Source organism: Saccostrea echinata, unplaced genomic scaffold, assembly GCF_033153115.1.
Source record: "Saccostrea echinata isolate AGI-Se365-2 ecotype Australia unplaced genomic scaffold, CSIRO_AGI_Sech_v1 ptg000012l, whole genome shotgun sequence".
Lineage (NCBI taxonomy): Eukaryota > Metazoa > Mollusca > Bivalvia > Ostreida > Ostreidae > Saccostrea > Saccostrea echinata.
The window spans coordinates 14,504,786-14,518,722 of NW_026889761.1; the positions used below are offsets into that span (position 1 = coordinate 14,504,786).

General features: G+C 33.6%; 1 protein-coding gene across 2 annotated transcripts in view; it reads right to left on the reverse strand.

Annotated features, from left to right (window-relative positions):
* Positions 1 to 12,926, reverse strand: part of LOC133185406 (protein CIP2A homolog) — a 31,054-nt gene extending 18,128 nt beyond the window's left edge. For both annotated transcript variants that reach the window (XM_061320587.1, XM_061320586.1), the window contains exons 1-11: positions 12,815 to 12,926; positions 12,358 to 12,487; positions 9,614 to 9,776; positions 9,414 to 9,520; positions 9,016 to 9,110; positions 6,741 to 6,837; positions 4,453 to 4,581; positions 2,780 to 2,925; positions 1,528 to 1,603; positions 939 to 1,175; positions 430 to 592 (exon numbers count right to left, since the gene is read on the reverse strand). In XM_061320587.1, coding sequence (XP_061176571.1) covers positions 430 to 592; positions 939 to 1,175; positions 1,528 to 1,603; positions 2,780 to 2,925; positions 4,453 to 4,581; positions 6,741 to 6,837; positions 9,016 to 9,110; positions 9,414 to 9,520; positions 9,614 to 9,776; positions 12,358 to 12,459 — 1,315 coding nt within the window. In that variant the 5' untranslated portion in view covers positions 12,460 to 12,487; positions 12,815 to 12,926. The remainder of the gene's footprint in view (positions 1 to 429; positions 593 to 938; positions 1,176 to 1,527; positions 1,604 to 2,779; positions 2,926 to 4,452; positions 4,582 to 6,740; positions 6,838 to 9,015; positions 9,111 to 9,413; positions 9,521 to 9,613; positions 9,777 to 12,357; positions 12,488 to 12,814) is intronic.
* Between the last annotated feature and the right edge of the window lie 1,011 nt (positions 12,927 to 13,937).

The following is a 13,937-nucleotide window of genomic DNA, read 5'->3' on the forward strand; positions in this document are numbered from 1 at the left end:
CACGGTTTGGCTGGAGTACCTGATAAGACCTCTGAGGACTTTGTTATCATGAGGATGTGAGAAACAAAATGTTCTTCTACAGCAAAAGATGTCTCTATACTGTCTCTATACTGTCTCTATACTGTCAATTTCTATTTTTATGAATTCTCTGGTTCCTGGTTGAAGCTGTAGTGACACAGCACCTGTATGTTTTCTGATTTCTGTTGCTTCTACCTATTACATGTTCATAACTACAGTACATACAGTCAAACCTCAATATCTTGAACTCAATGGGAGTAAGGAAAAACTTTGAGATATCCAAGGGTTCTAAATATTGAGGGTAAAATACAAAGAGAAAAAAATGATTTGGATTTCTCATCTTTGACATATCCACAGTATTCAAGATATCAGTGTTCAAGATACCGAAGCTCAACAGTATACTTATTGTACCAGATAGAAGCTGTAGCGACTTGACTTTCTTTCTGCACTGTTTCTTTGGCATACACATTTCACTGTCTATATCAACTTCTGAATTCAGTGCGGATAATAACACTGGTAAAACAAGGTCTGCATGAACAGAGTACTTCAGTCTGGTGTTGGAATAAATCAGTTCCTACAAACAATACACATAAATATAAATTCACAAAAATACCAAAAAGTCTTGTCTTCCATTTTTAAAACTGCAAACAGAGTAACATAAACATTGCCTGAGGTTTGAAATTTTCTTTATCAGCAAATGTGAAAGGGCCATGAAAGAAAAAATTCTCAAAGAAATACTACAATTCTGAAATATTTACAAAAGATAAGCATTTACCTTTCTTGTTAAAAAAAACATAAAGACTTTATAGATTAAAAACACATGTATCAAGTATCAACATGCATGAAATGCAGGAATAAATACAAGGTACAATAAACAAGCTGTATGAATATCACTTTTCTTTGTCATATATATACAGTACCTCATAAATTTCCGTGAGGAAATCCAATGCATACATGGGTGCCTCATCATGGGTGTCCGGGGATTGGTTTGCCCAGTGAACTATGGCCAGTAATGGTTCCTTGACCTGATGAACTGGACCAATCAACATGTCTGAGAATTGAGGCCTAACCCCGAAATCTAGTGTGGACAACACACTTCTACATATTAAACATCTTAGTCCCTCTACAGAACAGAAACACAGCAGCAACTCAAACACCTAAAAGGAAGAAAGTCAATTTATATACATGATGTGTTCATGCAGGTACACCGTGTATCAGGACCAGTCACTGGCATTTTTGACAGATTGAGCAAAGTCCAATTTATGGACAAATATTTTCTCTCTGAATTTGACCATGGGTCTTCACTTTGTTTTGTAAAATATACTTAGTAGATTAAGTCCTGTGACCACTAACCTGAAGGCTTACTATCAGGATTATAAGAAACATAAATCTATGCATCAACACAATTTATGGGTCAATCAAATCTAAATTTTCTATTAAAATAGGGTCAAAATGAACTTCAATATCAAATACAAGTATTTTTAAAAAAGAAAAACCAAACAACTTCACCATAACTACTGTTTCTGGAGTGCTTGCAGGAATCAATTTCAGTATTCCATCTATATAAACTGGAAGACGACTGAATCTAAAAAATGGACAAAACAAAATTTCAGTGATCATCCTTTGTTTGGAAATTTATCAATTACTGTACAGCAGGAAATTAACTCGCGGAGTTAATATTCGCGGAAATAAAACTTCTGTGAATTCAACATACAGTGAATAATTCTTCAAAAATTGATAAGGATAAGTTGAAATATTGCCGATATTTGTGATTAGATTCGTTAACTCTATTTGTGTTTCCTTGCAAGCATAAAAGCAGTAATTAATATAGCAGAGATATAGGCTGTCTTCCTAATTATGCGGGTGAACGGATCAATTACTAACACATAGTTGTTGATTTTTTTTAAAGCTTAATTGAAAAAAACATCTATAACTGCCATCCAGTAGAGCTGCAATGTAATTATCTCTAAAACATGTATTGTTAGATTTCACCCATGTGTATCACTCAGTCTTATTATCTTTAATCAAGGCACTTACGTAGTAAAGACAACACTGTTACACATTAATTCAATTTTATTAGCAGTTCAACATTTCGATTATCGATACTGATTATTCAAAGGGATTTAAACATACTGCAGTAAATACTACTCTGTACGCTACTCAAAACATACTTATGAACGAACACCTGCCAAAGGGCTTCTTTTTTTGTACATGAATGTTTTGGATACGACTTGAAATCACTTGAATAAATCACTCGAGTATAGACTCATATATATTTCAAAAAAATTTAACAAAAATACAACAGAAAGAAAGAAAAAAAATTATCTGAATGCTTAATATTGTAAATCGTACAACATTTTGTTTTCTAATCGGGATCAGTATGGTGTTTCGTTCTCGGGTTCAGAATCGACATAATACGTAAGGAAAATATTTGCAGTGCTGAAAGAAATTTTTGTACATTAATTTTTCCTTTCCGCGAATTCAAACGACCGCGATTTGCTGCAAGTTGAACAAATCGCAATCTTTTCCGACCGCAATTTTAACCTGCTGTACAGTACTGTAACTATGCAATCTCCTTTGTTTTTCTCTAAAACTGTTTTTCTGTATCGGCTTTTAATGATTGAACATAAAACAAAGTGGATATCTATCCTTACAACTCAAGAGATTAGCATGAATTCCATAATCTCAGGTTACATCTACCATTTTATAAATACTTTATAGTTTAATCCTAAATTCTATAATATGCTGTATAGAGCCTTACTTGGACAATTCACCCTGTATTTGTCCGTCCTTGAGCATTTCTTTAAACAGATCCACACCATATCTCCGTGACATCCAAGTCTCTCTCTTCAAGATGATGTTAAAGATGGACTTGAACACTGATTTCAGGTTGGATGGGTTAAAAATCTGTACAACATTTTTTTAAATATATTCATCAGGATTGCTGTGAAAATTTTTAATCCTGAGTTAAATTTACCTTTTTTTCCACAATATCAATAAAAATCATATTTTATTTTTTGATGCACATCTCAAGGAACATAAACAAGGCTCAGAAAATTAGGTTAAATCCTTTTGCTCATCCGTCTCCTTAATCAGTCAGGGGTGAGACTGAAAATCATCATTTTTAAAAATGATGATTTCTAGTCATAAACTTGAGTTTTAATAATGACTAAAATTCATCATTTTGTAGAATAATGATGAAAAACAGCCATAACTATTTGGAGTTTATTTTAAAATATAGAGTTATTTCTAAAAATAAATATGACTGTATTTCATCATTTTTTATCAAATTGTTAGGTCTGGGCGCACTTAATTATCTCGTTAGTTTTACGGGGCGCACTAATTTATTTTGGTTTCAGTTGTTTGTCAAGATGTTTCTCTACACATGGGTCCATGGCAGGATAGTGTATTGTATCTTATAACTGTAGTAAATGGGTTGGAATAATTCACTTGGGAATGGAAATATGATAAAAACAAGTCATATTTACAAAAATAACCAGAAGTCTCTGATGAGACTGTAGCTCTACTGGTCTGTACATATAACAAAGGAAAAGTAGCACTTGGATTTGAAACTTTGCAACATGCAACAATAAAAAGAATTATGTATCTTAATTTAATCTACTTCTATGCCAAGTTATATTGAAATCAGAAAACTGTTGGAGGAGTAGCGTTTTAAAGGGATTTCACAAAAATTTCTATTTTTAGTAACCATGGCAACACCCTTCATCAAAATCAAAAACCATGCACTAAATTATGTATCTTAGTGTAGTCTACTTGTGTGCCAGGTAATATTGAAATCAGACCAAAACTGTAGGAAGAGTAGCGTTTTAAAGGAATTTCACAGAAATTTCTATTTTTAGTAACCATGGCAACACCGTTCATCAAAATCAAAAACCGATGCACTAAATTATGTATCTTAGTGTAGTCTACTTGTGTGCCAAGTTATATTGAAATCAGACTAAAACTGTAGGAGGAGTAGCATTTTAAAGAATTCACAGAAATTTCTATTTTTAGTAACCATGGCAACACCGTTCATCGAAATCAAAAACCGATGCACTAAATTATGTATCTTAGTGTAGTCTACTTGTATGCCAAGTTATATTGAAATCAGACCAAAACTGTAGGAGGAGTAGCATTTTGAAAAATTGTTTACAGACAGACGAACAGACAGACAGACGGACAGACAGACGGACAGACAGACGGACGGACGACAGACACCTTACTATCGCATAAGCTCTTCTGGTCTCTGACCAGTAGAGCTAATAAAAACACGTACATTATGTAGTTAGAAGAAATGACAATTATCAATCATTTTTAAATATGACAGATTTCAGTCTCACCCCTGACTGTTAATATTCAACATATACATTATAAATTCTACGTTTTATTAATTGATACCCTACCATACAGGAACATACATGTAGACAAACTTACCCTGTCATATTCCTGGTCATGAAGCCAAACACTAGTGACCACAGAGAAAGAATAAATGACAAAATCTAGGCTACTCTCAGATCCTAACATATGATTCAACAAGGTCCTCTTCAACTGTTTGGAGTGTTCCTGAAATCCAGAAATAGTTACAATGTAAATATGTACCAGCATACACTGCATGTATTAATACTGTATACAGGTTTATTTTCATCCCGTGTTATTTTCGCCCTTTCAGCCTTGCAAAGAATTTTGCCCCATTTTAAATTCGCCCAGTCACAATTTTGTTTGAGAAATTATACTGTGTTTTTTTAATTCGCCCCATTTTGAATTCGCCCACCTGTGAGAAGGGCGAAAGGAGCAAAAATAAAACGGGGGAGAAATCCCTGTATGCAGTTAATAAATGGTCAAGTCACTGCGAAATTTTAACATTATTACAGTGTTGAACATTAAGACATGACTGAATCTAGTAAAAGATGGGGGCATTGTTGGATTTAGTTTCACGGAAGCCCAACTGATTGTTTTGATTTTGCTTATTGGATGGTGAATTTTATTATTGAAAGTACTATTTAACATGTACCATGTGTATGAATTCAATTGTATTTTCAATTTTTAAAGAATTAGGAGCTAAATTATTTGTCATTTCTCCCTTTTAATAAAACTATTTTTGCAAACTTTAGATATCTGATGTAAACGTTACAATGTACAGTAACTGACGGTGGACAAATTTCATGACCAACACAGAGACCTGAGTGTACCTGTCCATTATGTCACCTAATGTAGCCAATGTTTATGTAAATGTAAATGCCCCAAATGTCTGTTTTCCAATATATTTTACAGCCTTTTTGAAGGTATTGGAATTTTCCATTAAGAATGTTGAGAAAAGTCCTCAACATTACAATAGCTGAGAGACAGTACAAAAAAAAGATTGATTCCATCGATTTAAAAAGAAAATCGTAATCATGCAAGGTTTTCTTTGGGTATTAAAATCAAGGGCTTGGGCCTCTCCATTTGGGAAAAATGGCAACATTAGGTTGAAATTAGGAAAATATCATATTAACATTTTTCTAAATAAATTCAAATAAGTGTGGGTTTTTTTTCCATTTGCAAGGTATTTACTGACTTATTTTACATTCAGTCAATCAGTTTTTGGAGCATGCTTTTTAGATTTTTTTTTAACACCACCCCTGAAATACATGTTACTGAGTTCGGACATTTTTTTTTACCATATTTGCTTGTTTCGCTTGTCTTTTGGGAATTTTCTTTTATGAAATTGGGAAAAACACAAATTTTTTACCATTGGGAATGGGGCAGAATACAGGTCCCCTACCACCCCTTAGGCCTAAAAAAATCTGTAATGATAATCCTGTTGACCTTGAAGCCAAATAGTTCTATCTGAACAAAATTGGAATACACATATAAAATCCTTGGAATTTAAACCTTTACTGTAAAATGTGTGATGACAGTTTCTAACACACATGCACATAACATAGGTCATAATAATGTTACATTTAAGGGCCCTCTCTCCACCCCCTGACTTGTGACATATGTTGAGAAATCATATCTCTTCTTCCTGTTTTGAACATATAGTTTCTGCAATGAAGATTTGGGACTACCTATAGGAGATATTGAAACAAAGTCTTACAAACACTTTAGCAATTAAGCAGGGTTCTCCATGAGCTGTTTTACTGTGTCGGCCCCTACACAGTAAAATTTTCCCCAATTTGATTCCATAAACAACTAGTAATATTATCCAATCGTCTTTCACCGTTTAAACTTTAGTCATTCAGTGCGGATTTCATTCAATATGGTTGAACTCGGAGGCTAATCGAAGGTGAAAATGGAGCTGATCTCTCGAGACGGACGATGAACAGTCCCTCAAATATTGTGAGGATGACCAAAAGCAGTTATATTTTTAAACGTTGCTCTAAAATAGAGTGCAACAGATGACAAGTACGGAAAAAAAAGGTAATGCATGAAAATTGCATGGAAAAAATGGTGTAGGGTTAACGACGGCGACCTAATTCTCGGAAGTTCGAATATTTTTTTCTAAGTTTTAGTAAAGTAAGTTAAATGACCAATTTATGACAATAAATAACAACATTCTGCCTTTCGACTGGCAAAACTTTTTCATGGGTTTTTTGAATATAAATCGAAGTTTTTAGAGTTTGAAGCGAGGCACCGAGGAATTAATGGCAGTTCATTAGGTCCCTTCTCCCCTATCATACTATTATACCCGATTTTGCCAAGACTGTCTCAAGTCCCTGTGATACTGAACACTGATATTTTACCATGTTTTTGAGATGGGACTGTACAGCAAAGTTGTCTTTACACAGATTGACTAACAGTCCCAGACAGACCTCTGTACAATCCTCAGCAGGGTCAGTTCTGAAAGTAAAAGACATTTCCTGAGTTCAAAATCACCCATAAAGCAGCAGTTTTCTGTAAAATATTTACACTGAGACACAAAATCAAGCATGATTTTCAAAGTGTGTGCTAAATCGATACAGTACACATATTTGAAAGATTCTTGTGGATAAATGTTATTATAATATTGCGAATTATAATACCCTTTGAAAAAATTTTCCCTGTAATTATGCATTATATCTATAATGTTTCATTCTAAGATCAATGATATTTTCTGAAAACACAGTTAAACTTCGTTTTCTCAAACTCAATGGAGCCAGAAAAAGTTTCAAAGACTTGAGATATTGAGGTTTAAATACATAATGAACAAGACAACAAGAGGCCCAGGGGCCACATCGCTCACCTGAGCACTAAGGCTAGGAAAAAGCAGAAATCAGTTCAGTCTTGAAAGGTTGAAAAGTTTAAATAAAAAAGTGGTTCGGGGTGGGGGGTGGGGGGTGGGGGGGGGGGGGGGTCATGAATTGAACAAATTTGAATCTACATTATCTGAGGATGCTTCCATTTAAATATGACCAAATATGGCTTTGCTGTTCTTGAGTAGAAGATTTTTAAAGATTTAACCTATGTATTCCTATGTAAAACTTTGATCGCCCATTGTGGCCCCACCCGACCCCCGGGGGTCATGATTTGAACAAACTTGAATCTAAACTACCTGAGGATGCTTCCATGTAAATATGACCAATCATGGCTTTGCTGTTTTTGAGTAGAAGATTTTTAATGATTTTTCCTATATATTCCTATGTAAAACTTTGATCGCCCATTGTGGCCCCACCCGACCCCCGGGGGTCATGATTTGAACAAACTTGAATCTACACTACCTGAGGATGCTACCATATAAATATGACCAATCATGGCTTTGCTGTTCTTGAGAAGAAAATTTTTTAAAGATTTTTCCTTTATATTCCTATGTAAAACTTTGATCGCCCATTGTGGCCCCACCCGACCCCCCGGGGTCATGATTTGAACAAACTTGAATCTACACTACCTGAGGATGCTTCCATGTAAATATGACCAATCATGGCTTTGCTGCTCTTGAGAAGAAGATTTTTAAAGATTTTTCCTATATATTCCTATGTAAAACTTTGATCGCCCATTGTGGCACCACCCGACCCCCGGGGGTCATGATTTGAACAAACTTGAATCTACACTACCTGAGGATGCTACCATATAAATATGACCAATCATGGCCTTGCTGTTCTTGAGAAGAAGATTTTTAAAGATTATTCCTATATATTCCTATGTAAAACATAGATCGCCCATTGTGGCCCCACCCGACCCCCAGGGGTCATGATTTGAACAAACTTGAATCTACATTTCCTGAGGATGCTTCCACATAAGTTTCATATTTTCAAGCACAGCTGTTCTTGAGAAGAAGATTTTTTAATGATGCCATTAATTTTTCACGAATTCTTAATTATCTCCCCTTGGAAGAAGGGGTGGCCCTTCATTTGAACAAACTTGAATCCCCTTTACCCAAGGATACTTTGTGGCAAGTTTGGTTGAAATTGGCCCAGTGGTTCTTGAGAAGAAGATGAAAATGTGAAAAGTTTACAACAACAACGACGACAACGACAACAACAACGACAGACAACGGACAAATTTTGATCAGAAAAGCTCACTTGAGCCTTTGGCTCAGGTGAGCTAAAAAGTGATTGTGATTTCAAACTCACTTAGACATATGCATTTTATTCGAGATATCGATATTCAAGAAACAAGTTTAACTGTATGAGGTTTTACCATTATACATTACATGTTCTTATTGTGCTACTTGGTGAGCTTGAGGATGCATTAATTTATTTTTCATCTGAATAAACTAAATATACAAATGTTTCAAAATATGCCATTGTTTAAAACCAAGGCAAATTATCATTTCTTTCTATTTTACAGGATCTAAATATTTCTTGGCAAACCTTATATGTGTAGAATGATACAGCAAGTCATAACAAACTTAACATATGTGTGGAACATTAAAATCTACCAAGCCCTAGTAAACCTTATATGTGTGAAATGCTGAATTCTAACAAATCCTGGCAATTGGTAAACCTTTCAAATATGTGTGGAATGATAAAATTTAGCAAGTCTTGGCAAACCTTGCATGCATGGAATGATAAATTCATAGCAAGTTGAGGCAAATCTTACATGTGTGGAATGATAAATTCTAGCAGGTCTTGCACATAAGATTCCTGGAGTATCATTTTATGTCCATATATTATTATTTGTAACAGATGAAGGGACTGAAAGAGAAAATAAAAACATTGATTAACACTGTAGTCAGAAAGTTCCAAAGTGGAATTTCATTACCTGTGATAATGGCGACATCATGCAAACATGAATATGTATCAATCAGTAACTTAACTGTCAAACATGAAGCTTAAGTCAGCATTACAAATTGACACAGGACATACATGTAAATACTTTCATACATGTATCAGATATTCTATTAAAGATATGCACTAGGATATAAATGTAGATAATCTATTGTATAAGAATTTAAGAAATACTTTAGTACTGAAAAAGATGAAAAATATTGCATCTACCTCCATGCATAATGGATTAACAGAAGGATTATGCTTGATTATCTCTACCAAGACAGGTGTCAGATTAAATGACTCGTGGAAAGATTCTCGAATTTCTTTTTCTGCAGCTGAAAAATAGAATAGAAGAAACTTACAGACTTGTGGTAGTACTATGTGAAAGTAAGGGATCTTCAAGTATTTCAAATACCTTCCATAAATACCTAGGTTTCTCAGAAGCTGAAGACACTTAATGACAAGTGACGGCTTCATTTCACTGGTCTCACTCAAGATATCAATAATCACAGTCAAACATTCTGTAGGTAAAAGGTTTCGAGGATGGAAAAACTTCAAATCTGATCCACGAGAAGTTATGCCCAAGAGGACCTGTTAAAAAAAGGCAAAAATTATTTACAGAGGAAAGATATTTCCTGAATCCTATCCTGCTGACAGTAAATAAAACACTGTATTTCTCCATGTTCTCTTAACATGCTTAATGTACCATCACTAATCACTAATACAATCATACTTAAATTTCTGATAATTTTGAAAATTTTAACAATATCTGTATTCTCATTAGACATGTTTGCATTTTTTTAATTATAAAGAAATAATGCATTGTACAAAATGAATTAAGTTTATGAACATGATGAAATTAACATGATTATAGATAATTATCATAATAATCATAATAAAAATTAAACATATTATTGAGAATCTAACTTGCACCAAAAAAAGACAGCCATTTGATAGTACTTCATTATGGACACAATTTCCATCTTGTTTTTTAAAAGGATAATACTGTTGATTTTTTATATTAAATAGTAGGGCTGGGCAATAATCCAATATTTCCGTATATTGCGGTATGTCGACAAAAAAAATATCGTATTGCAATATGTTTTTGAAATACCAATTTACCAGCAAAATGCTTGGACTCAGGGATTCTATCATAAAATACAGAGAAAAATTGTCAGAAAATTGTCACGCCAAATAGAAAGGCAAAAGCTGTTGTATGGGTGTATTTAGTTGTACAAGTGTAATTCAATCAACAAGATATCTTTTATTGGTTATTTATCAACCTGATGCAACCTTACATACACATCATAAAAATGTAGAAGGTATTGAGAATGCCCTTAACTTTGATTTGTGTGAGATTGAAAATTGGTATTCAAAAAATCAAATGGTGTTGAATATCAATAAGACAAAATGTATGCTTATGGGAACTCAACATAGAAAATCAAAGATAAATTCTCCTGAATTAAATTTATATGCTTCAAACAAAATAATTGAAAATGTTGAATCTGAAAAACTTTTGGGAGTACATATTGATCATTCATTGCGCTATAATTACCATATTGACTCAGTTTGTAAATCTTTGATGTATAAATTATATACCTTACGCAGAATTAAAAAATTTCTCCCATTACACACAAGAAAACTATTCTATAATGCATACATTCTGCCTTCTTTAAATTATTGTCTATTTGGGGTAATGCGCCAGGTGCTGGCATAGATAGAGTTTTTAAATTGCAAAAAAGGGCAGCCCGGATTATACTAGATGTGGCTTATGATGCCCCTTCACTACCATTATTTGAAAAACTTGGATGGCTGACCATATATGAGTTGATTGATTTTCATAAATATGTATTACTGTACAAAACACTTCATGGTATGGCACCTGATTATTTAAGAGACTCTTTTGATTTTATTTCTTCTAATAATTATGTTTTACGATCTGAAACCAACTATGACCTTCGTCTACCGAAATATCGAACAAATCAATTTAAAAATTCTTTTCATTACTCCGGTGTTCATTTATGGAACAAATTACCTTTGTATATACGTTTTTCACCAACTGTACACACATTTCGTAAAAATGTGGAAAAATTTATTATAACTTGCCGCAACACTGTTTAAGTAACGTAATTCCATGTCCTAAACTTTTAATTGTACTTGTATTTTTACATCATGTATTATTTAATTAGTGTACAATGTTTTCATAATTGTATTATTATTAATATGTTTAGAGGGCCCCGAGGAAGACTAGTGCATTGCACTAATCGGGTTACCCTCTTTAAATAAAGTATTATTATTATTATTATTATTATTATCATAGTTATGTACATTCTACATGTAAAAGGAAGTTAATATAATGAGAAAATTTTATTTAAATTTTTGTTGAAAATATTGCAATTAAAAATATCGCAATACGAAATCTCTAGCCAATACCAAGCCCTATAAAATAGGATGATTGTTATTTTACTGGTGAAATATCTTATCTTTAAAAACAATGAAAATTCAGATCTCTGTGAAAGATTTGGGAACATGTGTGTGCATGTATATTGAAATTAGTTTTGATAATCTTTTAATCAAGCATTTTGATTCTCAATGTGGGTTACTTAGCTGCAGAACTGTAGCATTATAGTTTTATATTTTAGTCTTTGACAATAATGCTACAGATACCGTAATGCAAATATGGTGTAATTACAGTGCAAGATTTTCAGTGCACGGTTGTTGAGAATTTCTCCATTTTCCAGCTTTGCATGGTCAATCATTCAACTACCATTCACTCCCTAATTCTAGACACATTCTTTAACCAATACAAAGCATTAAACTCGCTTGTTTTGAATTTTCTGCCGACAAAATATCTAAACAAGCGAGTTTATTTGTCTGTAGAGACGACTATAAAGAATTAGGAGGTGGATAAAATATATACTAGGTTGGTTAAAGAATTTGTCTAGAATTAGAGAGTGAAAGGTACTTGATTGACCAATGCAGGAAAGTGGAGAAATTCTCCCCAATCATGCGCAGAAAATCTTGCACCGTAAATTGCATCATGGGATCTGTAGCATTAAGACCAAGACTAATATATAAAACAATAACAAAGTTCTGAGCTAGGGGTTTTATACTGCAAAAGTTCATAAGATCTTCTTTAACAAAACCAAAACAAAAAAAAAAACAAACATACATCCAGTTGGTGTTGGAATAAAACCATGTTGGAGTTGTTCCTGCTGAATCTATACTGATTCGCTGTCATGATGACAGTTTTGATCACTGATGCCTTTTCCATACTCTCCGGATGCCAGTGGTGAATAATTCTACAAGCAAAATGAAAAAACAACTATTTTGAATGAACTTGTCAAAGAAACTGTTTCCTTCTTACTAAGTACTGAACTTTTTTATAACAGTCAATTAACAACATTTACCCCCCCCCCCTTTTCCACCAATATGTTACATGCAAGACAGTGAAAGGTTATAATCTCATCTGCCTGCTTTTTTTAATGATTTTGTCTTCAATTTTTTCACTACAATCAAGTTCCTAAATACAACCCTGCTATACTTTTTATTTTTAATTTTATTACGATTTTTCCAATAAATAAAACCCCGCTTTGTTTACATTTGCACAGACATGTTCGGATACTTACATTCCGCAGATTTTTGTCCGTCAAACATTAAATTTGCTTAAAGTTAATCTGAACAGCATATATAGAACATTTCGTCATTAAAATCGAAAGTATATCACAGCTTAATGGCACTAATAATTCCATTTGTCATTTTCCAATTTATCATGTCGTAGCTCACAGCCGCCATTTTGAAATTTAAACTTCCCGCCAGAGTTAGAAAAAGATTAAATTTCTCTAGAGAACCTGATGAAATGCTATCAGTGCAAAAATGTTAAATATGTTGTGTTTTATATGAGTGTGAATCTATTATTTCTACTGCAATTTTTTTTTAAAGAATTAAACTCAGTCGCGAAATTGTGAAATAAATGAAAACGGATCCGTTATAAAATGATATTGAGGATGAAAAACATTTCATTTTGCTCTGTCCGAAATATGAAGCACAGAGAAAAATATTCAAAACAAAATTATCTACTTTCCCTAATTTCAACCAAACAATCCATAATAATGACAATTAGTTAAAATCATTGATGAAACCAGGTGTAAAAGCCCAGATAGCAAGACTACATCGGGCCAACGTTGGCTGATGGTTGGTAGGTTGGTATAGTGTTGGCGTTGGGCGGTAAATGTTGGCCCAACATTGGCCCAACGGATGATACGTTGGCGTGAAAGCTGGTCTGTCGGTGTCGGGTATGCAATGTTGGGCCAATGTTGGTCCATTGTAGTAAATGTTGGCATGAAACATGACCATTATATGTTGGGCATTTGATGTTGGTCCAACGTAGGTCCAACCAAGTAGATGTTGGCTTAAAACAAAGCCACTGTGTGTAGGGATGTAATGTTGGCCCAACATAGGGCCAACCAAGTAATGTTGACATAAAACACATGAAAAATGTGTGTTGGGCATGTAATGTTGGTCCAATGTTGGCCCAACGTAGTAAATTTTGATTATAATGAGGTATTGATATGGCTTTCAATGTTGGCCCAGCGTTGTTTCAACGGAGTGAATATTGGGATAAAAACAACTTTCATTAACATACATGTTGGTGATCTGTTAATTACGCATATTAAATTTGTATCTTTTAGAACCAATTAAGCTTCTTTCAATAGAGACATCTCATCTTTCGTTAAAATATTATGAACAAGG